General features: G+C 36.4%; 1 protein-coding gene across 1 annotated transcript; it reads right to left on the bottom strand.

The window, feature by feature from the left end:
* Positions 1-746: 746 nt before the first annotated feature.
* Positions 747-4,575, bottom strand: LOC136241870 (chordin-like protein 1). Its single transcript, XM_066033254.1, has 10 exons — positions 4,498-4,575; positions 4,283-4,422; positions 2,880-2,982; positions 2,413-2,537; positions 1,990-2,098; positions 1,902-1,928; positions 1,740-1,843; positions 1,580-1,691; positions 1,218-1,511; positions 747-1,069 (listed from the first exon to the last, which is right to left on the bottom strand). Exons 1-10 carry the CDS (start codon positions 4,541-4,543, stop codon positions 927-929), a joined length of 1,203 nt encoding a protein of 400 aa, XP_065889326.1. The 5' UTR covers positions 4,544-4,575; the 3' UTR covers positions 747-926.
* Positions 4,576-20,784: the final 16,209 nt, after the last annotated feature.

Below are 20,784 nucleotides of genomic sequence, written 5' to 3'. Positions count from 1 at the left end.
AGCGGCACAAAAATTCACCTGAATTGTCGTTATTAAAATTTTTATCATTAACCTACCATCACACCCATTTCTTGGCCGCCACCTTGGATTTCACATCTTTTTTCACCATAGCCTTTTTGAGGGCCTCACTGTTTTTTTTACAGCTTGGCTGTTTTGGATTAGATTGCCTATTATAAATATGGATTGAACCCTAAACACTATACACAGATGGGTACACTATACACAGATGGGTACACTATACACAGATGGGTACACTATATAAATAAAATTACAACGTATAGTGCAGATATCCTAACAGACTATGTTTTAAAATTCCTTTGGCTTATATTTGAACTGATTCAATAAATTAATGCTGGTGAACTTTCAGGCATCAAGAAAGCTATAGTTATAAATGCACATAGCTTCTGTAGAGCTGTACCCAGTCCCCCACTACTTGAAGTTTCTTAGTTTACTAGAGTGGTATATCCCCAGTATATGGAACAGTTAATTGTTTGTTGTTTTAGTAGTTTTTCAGTTAACCCGCATTCACTGATGTTTTACTGAGAGTTTAAAAACTTAGTAAAACAATTATGTTCCATACACTTCAAGTTACTAACATTTTACTATCAGTATAACTGGATAGAACTACAGTAAAGCAGCTTAACAAAGTAGTAAACTAAGAACCTTCAAGCAGTGCTCCTTTTTCCAGAGATCCTATACTCTGGTCATTCCCCTAGAGCTCACACATTAACAACTTTCTTCTCAGTGCTGGCCATTTATGTTATGAAATATAGCTATTAGTTTACTATATACAAATAGTCAACGCATACAGCAAGTTGATATACACAAGCTACATGCAACAAAACTGTCAGTATAATCTAGAGTTTTAATGAGACTACAATGTATACAGCTTTTTATACACATAGTATTAGTAATCGCAAAAATGTTTAATTGCATGGTTTAGTGTCTTCTTGCATTTTAACTGGCTTCAGTATTTCAATGACTTGTTCAGCACAGCGTGCTTGGCAGTAAGTAAGATTCCTCATTCTATTCTTACTGCTAAATCGGTTGTGTAGTCTAGTCACCGAACCTATAAGACCAAAATAAAATACTTATAGAGTTGTATTGTGGTTATGTGTATATAGCAGTTGTTGTGAAAACATGCTTTATGTAAGAAGCACAAACATAGCATTACTTATATTCTACAACCAGCTGACATCAGCACACATTATCATTACTTTGAATGGCACATCCAATGTATGTGAATGTTTTGTTGACGAAATGATCACTAAAGTATTGTGAAGTATAAGTTTCATACTGCATTGTGGAGAAGTCAGGTGACCAAACATATATGTCAGTATTCTTTGAAACTATAGATTCTATAGCAACTTGATCCTTTAAGTTGTCTACTGATTTGTAGACACCATGTGAACATTTGTCTTTACACTGTGTTGAAGATGGCGGATCTGGCACTAACACTGGTGGCTGGTAGGTAGTATTTTTCTTATCTTGTTCAGGTGGCTCTGTAGTAGCTGTATCATACATTATCGTAAAGACAAAATTGCTCATATATACTTAAGGTTAACTTTTTATGACTTACTGGGTACTCTTGAACACTTGGGACAACAGACAGTCACATCTTCGTATGGATCATCAGCAGTGCAAGCTCTTACTTCTGGACATGGTATTGTTTTGCAGCTCCTCATCCCATCCTATGGCATACACAGATATGTTGTACACATCCTAACGAATGTCACCACCTTGCAAGTGCACAAAAAGCAATCCAAAACACCAAATCTGGGATAGTATGGATTCCATGTGTCTTCATCCTGATAAATGATGCCACGTTCCTTACATGTTTTGCCTAAATATATTCAAAGTATACAGCTTGTTTACTGATTACCTAAAAGCATATCACAAACCTTGGCCAGTAGTTATATTGTTTGTACCTATTGTATTGAGATATTTGGTCAATTTCTAATACTGTAAATCAGAGTGGTTACTGCTTACTTGGTCGGCAACTAGGACAGCACTGTTTTGTATCCCATATAAGTTCACTACTTCTACATCTGGGCTTTGGACAAGTCTTTAAAATGCTGTCACAAACGATTTCTCCCTCCTGTCAGTTGTACAAATACGTATGTTAACAACTACACAATGATGGATACATTCTTGTGAAACCTATCTAGATACATTAAAGCATGAAGCATTTAAGAAGAGTTTTGTATCAAACACATGCCTTTATACTTAGCATAGATTAATAGCATATCCAAGGGTGTAGCCAGAAAAAATTAACAAATACAGTACAAGAGTAGACGAACTGCTCTTTATAAAGTTAATATTTTTCAGTACACTACTAGTAACCAAGGCAGCTGTCTATAATACTAGCTACATCAATCATAAAACTGTCTCACAGCCACTCAACATCCTTACCCAGCAATAACAGACTTCACAGGGATTTGAACTATTCAGGGATGGGATCACAGTTAAATCTGTGTACGTACTTCCACCTTGTGTGCATTTAGTTGCATACTCATGAGTTACAAGATTCACCACACCTGTAAAGGGAACACATGTATCACTACATGACGCACTTTAATGAAATGTGATTTATATAGATACTTACATGATACTGTAACCATGTGAAAATTGAGTTAGCTATTGCACTGAACAGTTTCTGTATTAACTCAATCAATGGCTATTATGTGTTCTTGTAACTAACTCATACTAAGAAAGCTCAATTCCTCTGTTAACTGAGCACTTGTATTCAAAATTTTTACTAAACTACTTCAGAGTTTAATGCCTTCATGAAAATCCAAATGCCATCGATTAAATATAATTTTGAACATCCATAATGTATGTACAAATATACAATGCATATACACACGTATAATGTTAACCTGAAGTATCACAGCTCTTGCAGCATTCTCCTTCCTTCTTGATGACCTTCTGACATCTCAGTTCAGGACATTCAAGTTCAGAACATGTCGCTGTCATACTTGTCTGGTTATCATATTGTTGTCAGAGTAGCAGGGACCCATGCATGCATGTCACATCCACAGGAGATGAATACACAATGGAGTGATACAGTGAAACAGAAAACAAAACACAGTGAATAGTAACATTGTTAGAACTTCTAGACATGGGTAATCCAACTACCCTTACTTGCTTCCTTTTATACCACAAGTTAATAATATTGATTAAGCATGCTTATTGTTGGTGAGGGAAGTATTTGAAGAGAAACCTTAAATGAAGGTTTCCTAAACAAACATTCTACTACTACATCTGGCCATACAGAGTGAAGATTTACTGAGTCATCATCTCACTAATTCAGACCTACTATGTGTATGGTAATCATTTTGAGTTAGCCACAAGATATAAGAGCATAGCCACCTCATTATGTAGGCAATAGCAATCCTAAATCTTACCTTGTTTTTTCCTAACAACATCCATGTGTTAAGTTATTATGTGTAACACCGTAAATGATATTTGTAGAATAATCGTGCATGACACAAAATAATACTTCTAATTATGGCAGTACAAATTCTAACATCATACAATGCCAGTGTGCATACATACATACACTGTAGATTTATACATACTTTACTGAAGAGTATAATAAATTAATATATACTTTACACCATGTAAAAAATTTGCTAGTGGTTCAAATAATTATTTGTAGTGAAGCAGAACAAAAAAGATTACAAGGCGTTCCTAGACTGAAGCCTTGCTAACATGCCAGACATTCAGTGTAAAGTGTGTAGCTACTTATGACGTATATTGAATGCTTCAACTGTAAGACATCACATAATAACTTTAGATGAGAGTGCACATGTGCATTATTTTTTAAAATGTTTGAATGTTTGCTAATGAATATTGACTATTTTCTTCATTGTTTACCATTCACAGCTCATTTCTCTTGCTCAGCCGGGCTGTCTGTGCATACACACTTTAAGCAGCAAGCCAACTGGACTTCATTTTACAGTGCTGCTAGTTTGATTCAGTCAATAAAAGATTGGTGCTATGTCCCTACCTGTATTATCATTTTCTATATATATATATATATATATAAATACCACATTAGTGATTTTTGGCACTATTGATGGTTGTAACTGCGCTAAATTGTTAAGTAATGTTTTAAGCTACTAACTAGCTAGAACAGGCTGAAACAGTCATGCTCTGATTTGTGTGAGCTACCAAATTCAGTTGTCTAGTTAATAGAAACAAAGCCCATATATATATATATGTGGGCACCAACAGATGAAAAACTAAGGCCTTATTTAGTAGCAGTTCATGAATTTACCTCATCACATCTACACTCAACACAGTAGTCCACTCGGTTTGATCCGTTTATCTGTCTGTAAGGATGGAAGACTTCTCCCAGTTCTTTATCAAATTCTGAGCAATTAAGATTAATGATGTATGTGTGGCCTTGAGTCACATCTGTAGATACACATAATAGTGCGACATTAGTTAAACAAGAAGATTAGAAGCATAAGCTACTGTGCTAAACCTCACCCAGCAAGAAAGCAAATAGCAACAAGAAGAAGGTCACTTGCTTCATTCTGCAGTTTTCTTCCAACTCACAATGCAGTATTGCTCCAACTAAAAACTTGTAGCTCAGACTGAGTCTTTTATGGTTGCTATACAATATTAATGATTCCTTTGAAGTCCATTAGAGGCAGGATTTCAGCCAACCACACTTGCTTTTTTAATTATCAAATGCTTAGAGAATAAAAATCCCAGTTCAGTTCCATGAAACAAGAAATATATCAGCTAATACTTATAACAAGTACATATATAGCTAACATTTTTGGTAATTGTCTATTTAATTAAGACAAAAGACTAAGACTCTTATATGAATATTGTTTGCTTAGCCATAATTTACACAATAAAACTATTTTATGGAAAGAGTGAGCAGTGCACTATATAAATTTACATTTTCTATGCATGCAAGTTAGTGACTTCTTTTGACATTGTTTTGCTCCTTTTTATTTCTATGATACCAAACTTAAAATTCCTAATTTTCCTTGTGCTTGTGAAATTAAAGCTTATGTGTCATTACGTATCAATGACTGCTGGACAATTTATTCCTCACATATATGTATGTATCATAATTTCAGGAAGCAGCATGAACAGCTGTACAACTGTCTTCACTTAACCATTATACTAGATATGAGAGTACCTAATGATGGCTGTCCAATATAATTATGCTGATCATTGTGTACACTTTTGACAATAGTGAAACATAGACATCATTACACAGTATGCTATTCACTACAGACAGACCATTTGACTAAGTATAGTGACCTGTATATAAAACAAGTGTAGAACAATTTGGTATACCATGACAGATGTGATCTTATTGAAAGAGATATCATGCCAATGGCTGCAAATGGATAATGCCATCCTGTGTATACGTATATGGCTTCTATGTGTGCAGTGAAGCAAAGCTTTGTGGCATCTCTCAAATAAATTTGTGTAATAATGTTTGGAACCTTCTTTTGAAGTGGCAGCAGTAATGAAATGGCCACTTATGGAGACATCCTTATACAGACCTATTATAGACTCAAGTATTCAAAGCTCAAATATCCATTACTTATACATGAACAAAAAAGTTATATCAGTCTTGCATGTAGTTACTAGGCAATGATAATGCATGTAACATGAACGCATTTTCAATTTCAACATTTACTATATTACTGTATGTGTATATACATATATATGTGTGTGCTTGTGTGCTTGTGTACACGAGTTTAGAGATACATTGCATTCAGGCACCCTGTTTAAGTCAGCGGATGCTTACACACGACTGCCGTAGCAATGATTGGCTTCAATTGTCGTCACAATGTCTGCGGTGTGTGTACTGTGTACACATCACCTATCCACATTTGTAAGCCATCTATATGTATGTGTCAAAATAGAAAAAAAATATATTTTCTGTTCATTAAATTTGCTAGACTGTTATGTGTAAGGTATGGTAATACTGAGTGTACACATTAAATAAATATTTTTTTGGTTCACTTTTTATTGATAACTGTGTATATATGCAGACTTACACAATTTCAATTGGCTAATGAGTTCTCTGTTGGATATGGTAGCACATGGTAGTACTTAATGATGTTTCATTGTGTTGTCTGTTTCACTGTTACTCTAATGTAGTAATAACATAATTATGCTGTGGTATCCATAGATAATATTTCTATATGGCAACAATATTCATATGTGACTGAATTTTGGAAAATCACCCATATGGGCACACATGAAATAATTAGAATTTTCATATTTAGTGGATTGCTAATAAGAGCAGGGCACAAGTTTATAAATATTTCAAGAATTTTCTTGTAATTTAAGGTATTGAGAATGGCTTACAACTATTACAAGTAGATTTTCACTATATAAAGTTTGTGATTTGATCGTTAAATATTTTAGGTGTCAAATGCGCCCATATGGGTGATTTTCCAAAATTCGGTCACATATGAAGATTTCCACCTTCTACACTTTGAGTTTAACATACATACTTAAATACATGTTCATATGCACACACTTAGTTGTGGTCATTGATGGAACAATTAAACAGATTTACTTTAGTGATATATTTGGGTTGCCAGTCAGCTCTATATGTGTTTACACACTATCGCTATAGTGATGGTTGGCTTCAAATGTCATCCTAATGTCTGTGGTGTGTACATGTACCATATCAACTACCCATGTTTGCAAGCCATCCACATGTGTCGAAATAGAAAATATAAAATATATATTTGTTTATTGGATTACTAGACCGCTAGTTAATATTGGCATGTCATTACTCTATACATGTATGTATTCATTACACACAACATAGTAGTGAGTATTGCTAGATATGCACCTTTACACTAGGTCATGGCATATAAATAAGTGGTCATCTCAAAGAGGTAGATACTTATGGTGTTTCACTGTGCTATACATACCTGTTCACCTATAATCACTATACGTAAGTCAGTTACGTAGTTAATAATGAACCTATGTGCTATATATTCATTCACCTTTGGAGAAACTATTTGTACACCCTTACTTTCCAAGTCAGATTTACAATGTTACTCACAACATGTTTTGTTATGGATGTGGTTGCAAACTAACAATATGAATATTTAATCAAATGATATATTTGGGTTGCCTGTAACCTCTACACATGTTTATACTCTGCCATCGCAGTAACAGTTGGTTTCAACAGTCATCCCAATGTCTGCGGTATTCATGCTCATATATTAGGTAACAACTACACAACTACACCCATATGTGTTGATGTCGAAACATAAAATATATTTGTTTATTAAATTCACTATAGACCACTAGTTAGCATGGGTAACCTTTCAACGCTTACTTTCTGATAAAATAATGTACTATACAATTTACACAACAGCTGTCAAGTTACTATGGGTGTGCTTTTGTAAGGATTTTAAGCACGACAATGAAAAGTGTGTCTGCCTAGCTGATTCACTGGTGAAATAACTGCTAGACGAATAAGGAATGTATAGCTACACTGTATGCACATGTTGCTGTCAGACTTTCAGTGCAGGTCACTGTAAAGCTTTAATAACAGTATGTGTATAATTCACTGATGTCACAATTGACTAACAATGTATACAGATATTCCAACATATGAGTGAAATGCAATTGCATAAGTTGGTTTAAGTGTTTTAGTGCATGACATCTGTCTCATGAGTACATAACTGTGATGACAGGTTATTGGTAAAATGATTGAACTGACATGATGAACAGCAGGTGGCAATATGTATAATTTATACACAACTTGACTATAAGATGTAAATATGTGTGGTAAGTTGTAATCATACAAATTCAGTGGCAAGTTCCCCTTTTTAAAAGTGTTCTACCACTTTGTTGCAGTGTTTGAACCTGGTGAAGCCATAATCAGATCATCACACAAGGGGATATTTATTGCATAACTCTTCATAGCACAAGTAGTAGAAAACTAAGATTTTATTGATATTAAAATGTGGTATGTAAAATTTTCAGGAGTCTTCTACTGGCTTGGAGGCAGCTGCATGGATCAGTCATCAAGATACTTGTGGCAAACTACCACCTGCCATTTTCTAATACATTAAGATAGTGAAAGCTGGCGTCTTTGAAATATAATTCCATCAGAAAATTAATATGCAGTGATAATGTGAGGCAGACTATTAGTATATGTGAAGTATTATAGATTTTATAATGGCCTTTATTAAAGAACTGCACAAAATGTTGAATTCCATTCGGCTGTAACTCAGGTAGTTGATACCATCATCCAATAATTGTGGTGGGTTTGGTGCCTTTTAACCTGATAAGTAAAGGTCTACCCTAGTATTGGTATATATGTATACAAACTTGTATGAAGAATTAACGGTGTGATAATGCTGAGGAGTGAAGACTATAGTTGCATGAGCCATACAGTCTATAGCTAGTATGGACCCCTTTTCAAAACTCTGGACCTGTCACTCACTGACAGACATTTCACTTCAGTAGATATAGTGAAGGTTCATGATTTGTTAGCAATTACATACATGAACATACACACATGCACACGCAGACACACACTGTAAAAACAAAGGTGTTCCAGGGCACCTTTTTAGGTGTCCTAACTACTATGTCTGTGGGGCTCCCTTGCGGGTGTTTTATTACACTTCATCAGGGTGTTACAAAACTCCCACTAGGGTGTTAAATAACACTGGATACTAAAAAGTTTGACCCTTTGAAGGGAGAGTATTGGGATAGGTGTCACAGGTTGCTAACAGGATTACCATCTCTTAAAGTCAAAGGAAGTCTACCTATTGAAATAGAATCATAACACATGTACGATACATAACACAGCCACATGCTTTTATTTATACCTTGCTTATAATGGTTAGCTTTTTGTATTAATAATCTAACAACCAAGCATCACTTTTGATTGTGGGTTTCCATCAGTTTTGACAAAAACACCCTAATGATGCAGAGAAACACCCGTAAAGATGTGGGTGTAATATAACACCCTATGTAGGGTGTAATTAAACACCTCCATTTTACAGTGACGCAGATGCACACAGAGTTTTAACATTAGTTACATATCATACAGTACATCTGCATAATAGGGGAAAATATGACACCTTTTATAGACATAGTCATGTTAGTATAGGTCTAAAGCATATCTAATGTCGTAACTGATTGCGTGTTTGATTCTGACCTATAATATGTTTGCTGTATATGTACCTTCAGGCATAACTACTGTCTGTCTGTAACAGTGTCCTACTCAACCATAAAATTAATGTCATTGGTTTTTTTGGGTTCATATATATGTATAGACAGCGAGATATTACCATGTTCATAGCAACAGCCATAAGGATCTGAACATGGGATTGTCCTGTTGCTATGATGTACAAGCGAGTTAATCTAAGAATTAACATCATAAGGATTAATCACCATGCAACTACATTCTCACTTTCCTTTGAACAACCCATAACAGTGCTCCATTAAAGTTGCTATTGTCATACATAAGTAATCATAATGCAATTAACTGTCTAGCTGCATAATCTTTTTTGTATCACTCATTTATGTGTTTTATTAATCCAACTAATTGAAGTTTTGGTCTTTTATATACTGCTACCATGGGAGTGTTAGGCTGCTATATACAGGCATAGCAGAATTATTCAAAACAGCATCTTTTACATACATGCTCGAGCTCTATACATGCAGGCCATAAGTTTCAGATGTCCTATACCTATACTATGAAAGCTCAGCTTTCAAATGACATTTAATTAAATGGCTGCAATAATGTTAATGCTAATAAATTTTGTATAGTAATTGTGTCCAATATAAGCATTAACAATATTGTAGCCATTTCTTGGCTGCCACCTTTGATTTTGCAACTTTTCCACTCAAGGCCACACCCCTTTCACAGTTTGGCTATTTTTGTGTGAAATTTACTCACTGCTAGACAGCAAATAGAATGAAGTCAGCACCATTCACAATGGCTAGCTACATTACAGCTAACTTATGCACAATTTCTAGTGCTCATGGAGTCTATACTTGTAACCCTGTGGCTTGTACTCCAATTTCAGGCACTGGTATGATCATTAACCTATCTACAAACCAATTTGGAGTCATTTCTTCAAGAAGTTTTCCCTGTGATTGTGACAAAATTGATATTTTGGTATGAATAAGCATCATAATTGTACTAAACGTGGCACAGATGTCATGTAGGTAGCTACACTCTGCAGGTTGATCTGCATCTGTGATCAACATCTTAAAATTCTTTTTTCTCTGAAACAATCAATATAGTCAATCGTGAAACAAGAATAGCATTTTCAATTATATTACTAGGAAGCCTAATTGTGAGCTTCCGTGACCTGCATAGCAATTCGCTGTGGAGCCTCAGAACCACACAAGCACCAAGATTGCAGCAGGCCAGAGAGAAAAATTACATCCCATCACAATGGCATAGGAACGGCTGTGCATGGTGCTCAAGAGATTCTAGAGAGAGTGGCAGTATCTCATTGGACTATCATTTTATTAGATTTGCTTATATACATAACTACATTTTCATCCTTTAGCTCCCAGCATACCAGCCCATGCACCAACCCTCAAAAGAACCCATTCAATCTGTGTACCACTGGCATGACAGACATTCACTGTATATATGACTTGACAAGCTGTAGCTGCAGAAACTGAAACTTGAGTCAATTCATGATCTCAGGGCATAGCTGAAAAACAGCCTTTTTGGCTGATGCTATTTTCCCTGATTACATAAATTTTTTTAAAAAATTACTGAAGTGCTTGAACTATGAGCTGGATAACAACTGTGGGTTATTTAGTACAGACCTCTGACAGCAAGTTGGCAGTTGTACTCTACACTTCATTATGTCTCATAGAAGGAAGGGTGGGAACATTAAGACAGAGCATGCTCTCAGTATGAAGTGCTGGCTTCAGCATCAAAGTAGCCGCTGAGGATAGGTATATAGCTAAATGGTAACCAATGGCAAAATGCAATTGAATCATGGAAAGCAGTATATTATGAAAAACGGATACTGTAGGGCTCTTAGTTTCACCTTGAAGTGTTTATGAGTGTTTGACACAGCTAGCAATTAGCTAACACTATGGCATGGCTATGCATGCGCCTGCGCTTCTAATATTGTATAATAATGTATTCACGCGTGATACTGGTGTACCTTACAGCTGCAAAGAACGCCGGATTGCAACTGGGAAACGGGATTGAATTATAACACAGCAAAGGTGTCTCTTAGTATGTCGTGTGAGTTACCTATAACTCGTTAAACTTAATGTAATCCAACTATATAAGTTTGGACATAGATAGCTAGTAGCTAGATGAGGGTTTAGCTATCTATCAGTATGGTTGGGCCAGAGCAAAGCAAAAACATTTAAAGCCAGGCAAAATTGATTCACAGGTTATCGTCAGCAGGGCCGCCCAGAGAAATTAAGGGGCCCAGGGCAAAGAGTTAAAGTGGGGCCCTTGACCCAAGTTGTAAGGTGAAGATCAAAAAAAAAAAAAAAAAAAAAGGTCACAACCTGCTGGCAATGACAATAACTACCCATCACCAACCATATCTCCTTATCTATAAGCTTGCTATACTGCTCCTCTGAAGAATACTGTGACTGCTCTATTAGAGTATTTAGATCTGACTGCTCTATTAGAGTATATGGATCTTTTAAGCAGGTATTCAGGGGGCCCTTCATGGGGCCTCCTGGGGCCCCTTTCAGGCTGAGGCCCGGGGCAAAATGCCCCAGTTGCCTCCCCCCCCCCCCCCCCCCCCCTGTGGGCGGTCCTGATCGTCAGAGGATTTTCAAAAAGTATGAGGGCGGGTGGTCGTTTTTAACTTCTCACTATAGGAATTTTAATGTTATCCTACTGAGAAGCCTTAAAGCCTGTGAAATTCAGTGAATACAGGGAGTCAGAACGTGTAATAGACACTACTTATACTATTCAGGCCACTTATTGTTAATTTTATGTTTAATTTCATATCAGAAAGTTAGCCTGAACCAATGTAGGAGGGTGGTTCATTTTTCATTATTCATTATACAGTCTTACATGCACCTGATTCCTTTATTAGAGTTAGCTAATGATCTATTAGAGTATCTCATTCTTTAAATCATTATCTTAAGAAGTGAAAGGGATAAAGTCCCTTCTCCTGACATCAGGATTGCTCTTCAGTCCATCCAGCCTTCCTTTTTCTATGCCTAGCTATGTAAGCGAGCTCATTTATAATTAAATCTATACAATCATTAAACATGGAGATGATGAAATAATGGCAAAACCTTATAATATAGGTGGTGAGACATAGCAATGCGGGTGGGTGATCTGAAAAATTTGACAATATGTGGGTTTAGCATTATCATATACTGTATGACAGGAAATTTTTAAAAAATTGACGAATTGGTTACATTCATCAAAATTTTAATTCATCAAATGTCAATAATACTACGTATGAGTCAGTGTTTAGATCTGATTTCTTGCTTTTCGTCAAAATTTAATTTATCAAAGCTGATTAATTGTGAATTTGTTAAATTCTTCTTTCGTCAGTTGTACACAGGGTCAGATCCAGGAGCTGGCAAGGGGAGGGGCACAAACAGGCTAAGTTGTAGGTGGTTGGGGAGAGCCAAATTCTCTTGTTAGTTGCTGCATTTTTAAACAGCAAATAATCACCTCTTAGTAGTGTCTCACCGTTGAATTTGGCCTTTGCAGTTGTGACATCTTTAAAAGGCACTGAATGTCTTAAACAACAGCAACACAATAATTATTTTAGAGGCGCTTAGTACACACGAAGGTGCTGGATGACTATTTCACAGTTTGGTTTGCTTTGGTTTCAGGCGAATTTGTAATAAATGCTAGTAAAGTGTGTATATTTTCATGAGTTTTATAAACTGATCTTGGCCATAAGAAGTATGGCTGGCTCCTCCGCAAGGTGGGGGGGATTTGCCCCAAATGCCCGATCCTGGATCCGCCATTGGTACGGTGGCTAACTACAAGTTACCAGTGTGCTGGTGCAAGTATAATGGCAGCTCTTGACTGCTTTTCTATGGAATGCCAAATGGGTAAAAACCAAGTAAATGTTTCATTTAACATTGATACTTTGAAATCAATAAAATCATCACATTTGTGAAGTTACCAAGTCTCATAAGTACTTTTCTATACGATGCATGCTTAGTTATGACTGCTCTATTAGAGTATATCAGTATTTAGAGGGGAAGTTTAAATCAAGACTCCATTGAAATCAAAATGGGGCTTTTGCCTGCCTATATTATATACCCTCCTTTACTACACCTATACATAAAAGAGCTGCATACCATGCAGCAGATATTGTGAAACAGTGTTTTACAGAAAATTCAAGAAACTCATGTAATAAGGAAAATTTTGGTAAAACTTTGAAATACTATGCTTGCAGATAAACAGTGAATTTTGGTTCAAGTTGTAAAAGAAAGGGTGCAGTTTTCAAAAGCCTTAGTAAGAAAATTGTAAATTAAAATGTAGCGGCTAAGAAATGGCTGCAAAGATGTTCATACCAATCAATAACTTCTTTCTTGAAAGCCATTTCTTGGCCGTCACTTTCAATTTCACAACTTTTTCACACAGGATTTTTAAAGTCACATCATGTTTTTACAGCATAACTGTTTTTTACATGGATTTCGCTTCTTTTTGTATTACAAATACCCCAAAGCCTGGCTTTTGGACTTATTTTTACCCAATTTCTTTTTCATCTACAGGCACAATAATGATCATGGAAGACAGTAGTTACAATGGGATTATATTACAGACTTAAATTTTGTAATTGTGACTGGATCTGGGAAAACCGGTATTAATTGCTCACATAGTGTCAGCAGATTCCATTTTCACCAAGAGCACAAAGCCACATGAATAAACTATCTAATTTCTCAAAATCAGCTAGACTTGAGTGGTCTGCTTTTGCTGGCTGCTTTTCCCAAGTCCAGTGGCAACCCAATGCTTTACCCTATGCAACTAACTAGCACAAAATGTGAATCCATCCTTAGTGGACTCTAGATACATTTGGCTTAAAAACTATTTAAAAGCACATAAATTAATGAGTTAATTGTTCACTATGCTGCTGGTCCTGCAACTTATCCCTCTAGGACTGCATTAAGATATAGAAACTAGAAACAACATCACGTGAAAGCTGACCAGCTTATTGCACTTCCTTGTTTTGTAGTCATCCATGTTTGTACACAATATATGTTCCAGCCTGACTCTTGAGATAATCATATGGCTTAATTCAGTCACCAACTTTTCATCTCCAACCAATTTGCTTGATGTGCCAAATGATTTTAACTTTCGTTTATCACTTTAGACCATTTGACTACCAATTAAAATAAGAATCAGTGAAAAGAAGTCAGTGAAAAGATAGACTCCTCCCTCGTGTACCTTCCATCCTCACCTAAAATTTGATATGATGCTACACATTAAATAGAAAAGCCACTGGATCACATGATGTACTCGTTGAACTTTTCTCAACATCAGCTGCTCATTTACAACAAATATATCATACTACCAAGGTACGCACATACACTATTTGTCTCTTGTTTATGACAGCAATAGCGAGCAGGTGTTGCTGACCTAGCTGAGATACCCCAGGCTCACCCTTGGCTATGTTGCTGAGATTAGTTATGTTGCTGAGATTAGTTGTGACTCAGTCTGGGAAAACCGGTCTTATTGCCTATTTAAAAGTATTGAGAAATGCCAGTTTTAAGCATTTAGTGTGTTGTAGCTCGCCAATGGTTGAAACTATGTGTAGCACATTTTCACATGTTTTACACCGATTCCTTACCTTCCAGAACATCCACTGTGCAAGTAGCAACAGTTAAGTTTCCTGTCATTTTAGATAGTTTTAAACCGAGATTGTCTGTATCAGGTGAGCTCCAAAAGGGGAGGGAGGAGGGGGCCTGGGAGGAGGGAAAGAGCCTAAGGTTGTTCAAAAAATTGAAAAGGAAGGCTTAGGGATACATTAGGGGATAAATTAGGCCAAATTATGGGCCATTCAGGTCTCAAAACTGGCTTAAATGAAAGGAAATTCACAGTACAGGTCTTTATCCAATACCACAAAGCTGTACAGCCCCATAGGGCCATCTCCAGGCTGACCAGAGTTCCATTACGGCCCCACACCGCATGTACGGATAAGTGTGCCCACCCATTCCTGTTGGTCTGCCTATGCCACTGATTATTGTTATTACAGGAAATAGACGTTAAGCCCTGCTCATATACATGTATCTTGAAATTATTGACAGAGTTGGAAGACACTACAGTTGGGAAACATTGATTGTTCTTATAGAAAAATATCAATAAGATTAGACCTTTGATCATGTGGTTTGGTTAACTTTAAGCCCTTGTTACATTAGACAATTTCAATACTGCTGGCTGTAGACTGGCATTTCCGTATAAAATATTGTAAACCATGATCATGACAACAAAAGAAGGTTGAGGGCGGATAGACAATCATCATATTCTACTGTAAGTCTAAATACTCAGGAACACTTTTGGTAGCTCTTCTTAATAAAATCCAGCCACAAACTGGTTTTGGGGTTATCAGCAGATCAGTGAACAACTCACTTAATTTCTAGTTTAAATCTACACAATACTAAAAGTGCACAATTTCATAGATCTGCTAATGGAAAATCTAGATTACACACTCTAGAACATTCTGTGTGTGTTCTATTAGAAGTCCTCAAAAGTACACCCTAATGGGGTATTACAAAAATATAAATATTATCATTTTGTTACCTGTAGATAAAAGGAAAATTTAGTAACACAAGAATGGTTCAGTGGTTAAGGGTTTACTATGGAGGTCCCTAGTTCAAGCTTGGAGGGGGGGGGGGGGGGGGAACTTTTTGCTCACATTTTGCTACTTGGTGACTGTTCTATTAGAGTATTTTGATCCCCACTATTTTACATTATGTTTGTTTTTTTCCTTGTAACTCTGTAGCTCTTGCTGTTAAACCACAAAATGTATGGTTAACCTATACTCAGACTGATTTTCAAGCCTTTTCCATAAGCAGTTTAGCCTGCAGATGTGACAAAAGATTGGTCTTTTTATCACAAAATAATCATCAATAACTCCATGAATATTTTTCAGATTTGCACCAGACTTGGTACATGAATTCACCTCAATACATGCTTAATGTACACCAAGGATTTTCAAGTTGCACATTTGAGTTACACCCCCAAAAATGAGGTTAACTTTGAGGGCATGTATTTCACAAATGTGATCCAATCTGAAATTTGGAATGTGAGGTGCCAAAGTTTGCCGGTACCTATATAATGCAAAAAAATCATGCGCTTTTGAGAAGGGACCACAGAGCTATGCATGTGTGAAAACGTTTTCTTTCTTCCTGTCCATATACCTTTGGTGTGGTGTGCCAGTATTCTTGACCATACAACACACTACTGTGTTTCTTTATTCACAGTTTATCATCACTGCCCACATGGCATTGATTACCCCATAATTTTTATTATTCATTATTTTTATCAGTCACATGATATCTTGATTCTGTATAGAGCCAATTATAGGGCTAGAATACAGCTTAGTATAAAAGGTAGTTATGCCCCCTTGATTCTCAGCTCTTTCACTCAAGGGATACTCTAATACAGCTCTCAAATGCTCTAATAAAGCAGTCGGCACAACTGAGCCAGATGCATGCATTGTAAGACAAACTAGCTGTTGCATTCTCATTGGATAGCTGTATATGAGTAAATAAATCTATATAGTCTGTGTGTTTCGCATTGTAGTACTAAAGAGATTCTGTGTAATATCATATGCAGTCATAGGCGGTGGAGACGGGGGACCAGGGGGGCCATGGCCCCCCCACTTTTATGGGACACTGAAAAGATCGAGATACTCTAATAAAACAGTCAGGATCTGGATAATCTAATAGAGCAGTCACATTATTCAGAGATGCAGTGTTGCAAGCTACTTAGCTACATATGTGTAGTTATAAGTAAGGAGATATAGTTGGTGGAGAGCAGCTATTGTCAGTAAGTAGTGACCTTTTTCTTTTTTTTTTTTTGGTCTTCAACTTATAGCTGGCCTGGCCCCCTCACTTTTTGGCCTGCTCCACCGCCCCTGTATGCAGTCAAGTAGGAAATTGTAGGGTCACCTCTTGGAACTTGGTGTGTTTGTAGTACCTATGCTGCTCATCACCCATGCCAATTTTTAGCCCCATACACCACATAGTTTCTGATTCATAACCACAAATATTTTGTATATTTCATAAAAAATTGGTCCGTCTTGTGTTACAAAATCAACTGTAGCTCACCACTGTGTTAATATTTTAAAATAAAATTCTCAGTGATTAAAGACTGTTAATTGATCTTTCAAGTAATCCATAAATTATGGGATATCAACTTAATTAAGGTTCAAAAAGGCCCTATTAAACATTTTAATCCTGAATATTTAAAAAGTGCTGATTCAAATTTTAGAATTTTTAGTAAATAATAACTGGGTTGGGTCATGGTATATTGTTGATAAAATTTTGTGGTGGGATAACAATGGGTTCAAGAGATAATACTATAGTTAAGTATGTTGTGGTATGTACTGTAGTCTATGACTGCCATATGGGAGTGTACACCTCTAATATCCACTCCTGATAAGGCCATGCCAACTTTGTCTTACCAATGAACATGTACAAGTACAGTGCAACCTGTATTAGTGACCACCAAGACCACCTTTGTGCTGCAATTTATTCAGTCAGATTTACTGTATAGTTATCAAATGCAGCCAGCTTATCTTCTTGAGCAGGTGGACATTAAAATGCCTTTTGTATTAAGTCAAATTCCACAACAACCACAGGCCCACTCCACACTATTTAATTTATGTACCATATAAAGGGTATTTATAATGGGTAAATATTGAACTTGTCAACATTTCAGAAAACATTTGTCTGGTACACCACCCCCCTGATTTTATTGCAGTGTAGTATTATCATCTAAAGTGGTGAGCTGGTGCTATTACTTATTAAGTTTTTTAAAGCTAAACTTCAAAGAGTTTTAGTTTATAACCAGCTGAGAGTTTTTGAAACTTTCGATTATACAATACATGTAATAAAATAATAAAACACCTAGCCACAAACTCTGACAAACAAATTGCATACTTTATGGCTCCCTAACAAAATTCCAGTCACACAGGCCATTATTGTCCAAATTACTAAGATATGCATTGCTAGGATTCTTTACAACCTTCAGGAATGATGTTACAATCACCTCGACTCTGCCTTGGTGATTATTACATGAGGGCTGTTTATCCACTGAAGAATCCTAGCACTGCATATCTTACCTATACATAGAAATGTAGATGATATCATATACAGTTGCTGACTAGACTAGAAAATATTCATGTGACTTAAAGTTGGTGAATTTGTAATCCTCAATATCTAGTCTACATGGCTCAGTCCTGTTGCAATCTGTTTGACATACCAGGCCATACCTGGAGTAATCGTAGGAAGAATCTCAGACCTCACAGCCTGGATGTGTGAAAGAGCTCCATATATTACCATTGGTATGAATGTCTGTGACACATCAGTGCAGGAAGAAGCTAAGCAAGGAGTCACCAGATGCTACTGCTCTGTCCTATTCTTCTTAGCTCACAAACCACAAAATCTGATCCTCTGATCTTCACTTAATGTGTTTCTAGCAGAAATCGGTGAGACATCCTTTTCTCAGAGTAGAGGCTAGTGAAAGGCCTAGCTATAATACCATACACACCACCATATAAGAGCACCTATCTTGTAATCCCATAGAGACCCCAAGCTGAAACTTTTGCAACTAATAGGTGAATGTCTGACAAGTATCCACCAAAATTTCTAATCAGCACTTTTTTAGTAGATCAAAGGTCTAAGATTAGGAGACGTGGCTAAATATCAACTTTGTCAATTTAAGCAGTTAAATATAAAGCATAAGCCAGGTGAAATGGCAGGGGTAGACTTGTAAAGAGATGTGGTGCTTAGTGCCGAGGGATCTTGACTTTCTGTTAACCTACCATTCCATCAAATCTAATGGCCAAGAAAATGGTGTACATGTATCCCAACATGAATATTTATCACTTATAGATTATAAGTGCCCCCTTTCAAGGGGGCACTTACAATCTCTAATTGATAAGTGCCACTCTGAAGAAAATAGTGGTCTGGCCATGCAAGACTATCATTAAAACGAGTGTAGAAGAGGAGGATGGTATAGCTGGGCTTCTCGAGTCAGCTGTCTAGCTGTAACTGCCATAGTAGATATGAGCACAGCTGATATAAAAATGGTAAAGGTACAACATGAAATACACAAGCAACACAATAGAGACAAATCCAGGAAATTACAGCAGATGTTACTGATTAATTCCCTAAGTCCAAGTCAACAAGTTCTTGGCTGGCTTCTGTTGGTGCTATGCATACTCAAAAATATCCCCAACCACCCACGCATGTGCATAGCTGAAAAGAAATCAAAGACCTTATAAATTATATCATACTACTTACATTGATTGGATGACCATCTGGCTTCTTTGGGTTTACCACAAATATATTTGCAGCACCATGTAATCACATCAGACCATATATGTACATGGGGCACATGTACAAGGCCATACCATATGCACTAGAATGGTTATGTAGCTACACAGCATGTATTGGCAGTGACTATAGCAACCTTAACCTACTAATACTACTAAATAACAGTCAAGTGGAATGTGCATTTTGTAAACAGCATTACTGGAAGAAAGACAAATTTTTGACTTTTGGGATGAATTTGAGACTCTGTCAACAATATAAGCTTATAGAAAATTTGAAATACTCTGCCAGAAATGTATATACATAGGAGAGATATATTCTAGTTGAAATCCAGTGTGCTTTTATAGTCAATGAAATGTGGAAAGTAGTGAATGCTATAAAAATCTGTGTACGCAGCATCACATCTTTACAACAGCTAGCTACCTGGTGTCTGCCAATAGGTAGGAAACATGTGTCTGACTCCATCAAAAATAAGCCCGGTAAGTCCACAGTGATACTTGTTCCCATTTGACCACGTTTTTACTATATTCATTTCAAAGAAGCCTTGCTATGAAGAGGTGTCAAAGTGTTTAACGGGCTTCTGTCAAAACTCACAGCATGGCCATGGGTTTCTTTAAAATGAATATGGCTAAAATATGGTCACACAGGGCAATTACCACTATGTACTTACCGGGCTCATTTTTGATAGACCAATACTGAGTTAGATACTCTCTTCTCTACTATGGACTCTTGGTATCACTCAGTGATATCCAGAGTGAAGCTAAAAATAAATTAATTCAGTTGTTATTTCTGCATTTGAATATTACTTCACTACACTGCATGTTGAATTATATGATTGCCACATTTGTACACTTCTATACTGCACCCTTCACAGTAAAGTCAGAAATCATGCATAGGAAATTAATATACTAATTTCTGCTAACTATATCATCTGAAAGCAAAAATGTCTCATCATTTCATCACCTGTCTCATTATTAGCTATATGTGATACTGAGCAGAAAATCAGATCACCTGTGTCTTTTGTAGCCAACACATTAGTCCAAATTTTCCAAATTTTCAGTCTAGCCATCCACCACATACAATTATAATGATGAAAGTGTTTATGATTTAAGAGCCACGTGCGTGCATTCCAATTACAAGTACTTGGCAACCCATAACTGGAGTTGTAAATATGGTAATAGCTTGAAGTTTGGTCACATTGTACCCCTAACATACTTGGTGTAATTTCATCATGACATCAAACCACATAAACCGGGCCGGCACCTCTGATTATGACATATAATATGC

The sequence above is a fragment of the Dysidea avara genome, chromosome 12, assembly GCF_963678975.1.
Source record: "Dysidea avara chromosome 12, odDysAvar1.4, whole genome shotgun sequence".
Classification (NCBI taxonomy): Eukaryota; Metazoa; Porifera; class Demospongiae; order Dictyoceratida; family Dysideidae; genus Dysidea; species Dysidea avara.
The sequence above is the reverse complement of the archived record's forward strand: the minus strand, read 5'-3'. Positions and strand labels throughout refer to the sequence as shown.

Bases quoted from the DNA above. Each gene is read 5' to 3' on its own strand.
- LOC136241870 (XM_066033254.1), bottom strand. From the start codon at position 4,543: ATGAAGCAAGTGACCTTCTTCTTGTTGCTATTTGCTTTCTTGCTGG. The intron at 4,423-4,497 runs GTGAGGTTTAGC...GTGTATCTACAG, and splicing joins GCTATTTGCTTTCTTGCTGG to ATGTGACTCAAGGCCACACA. The intron at 2,099-2,412 runs GTAAGGATGTTG...TACAACTGACAG, and splicing joins GTGAAGTCTGTTATTGCTGG to GAGGGAGAAATCGTTTGTGA.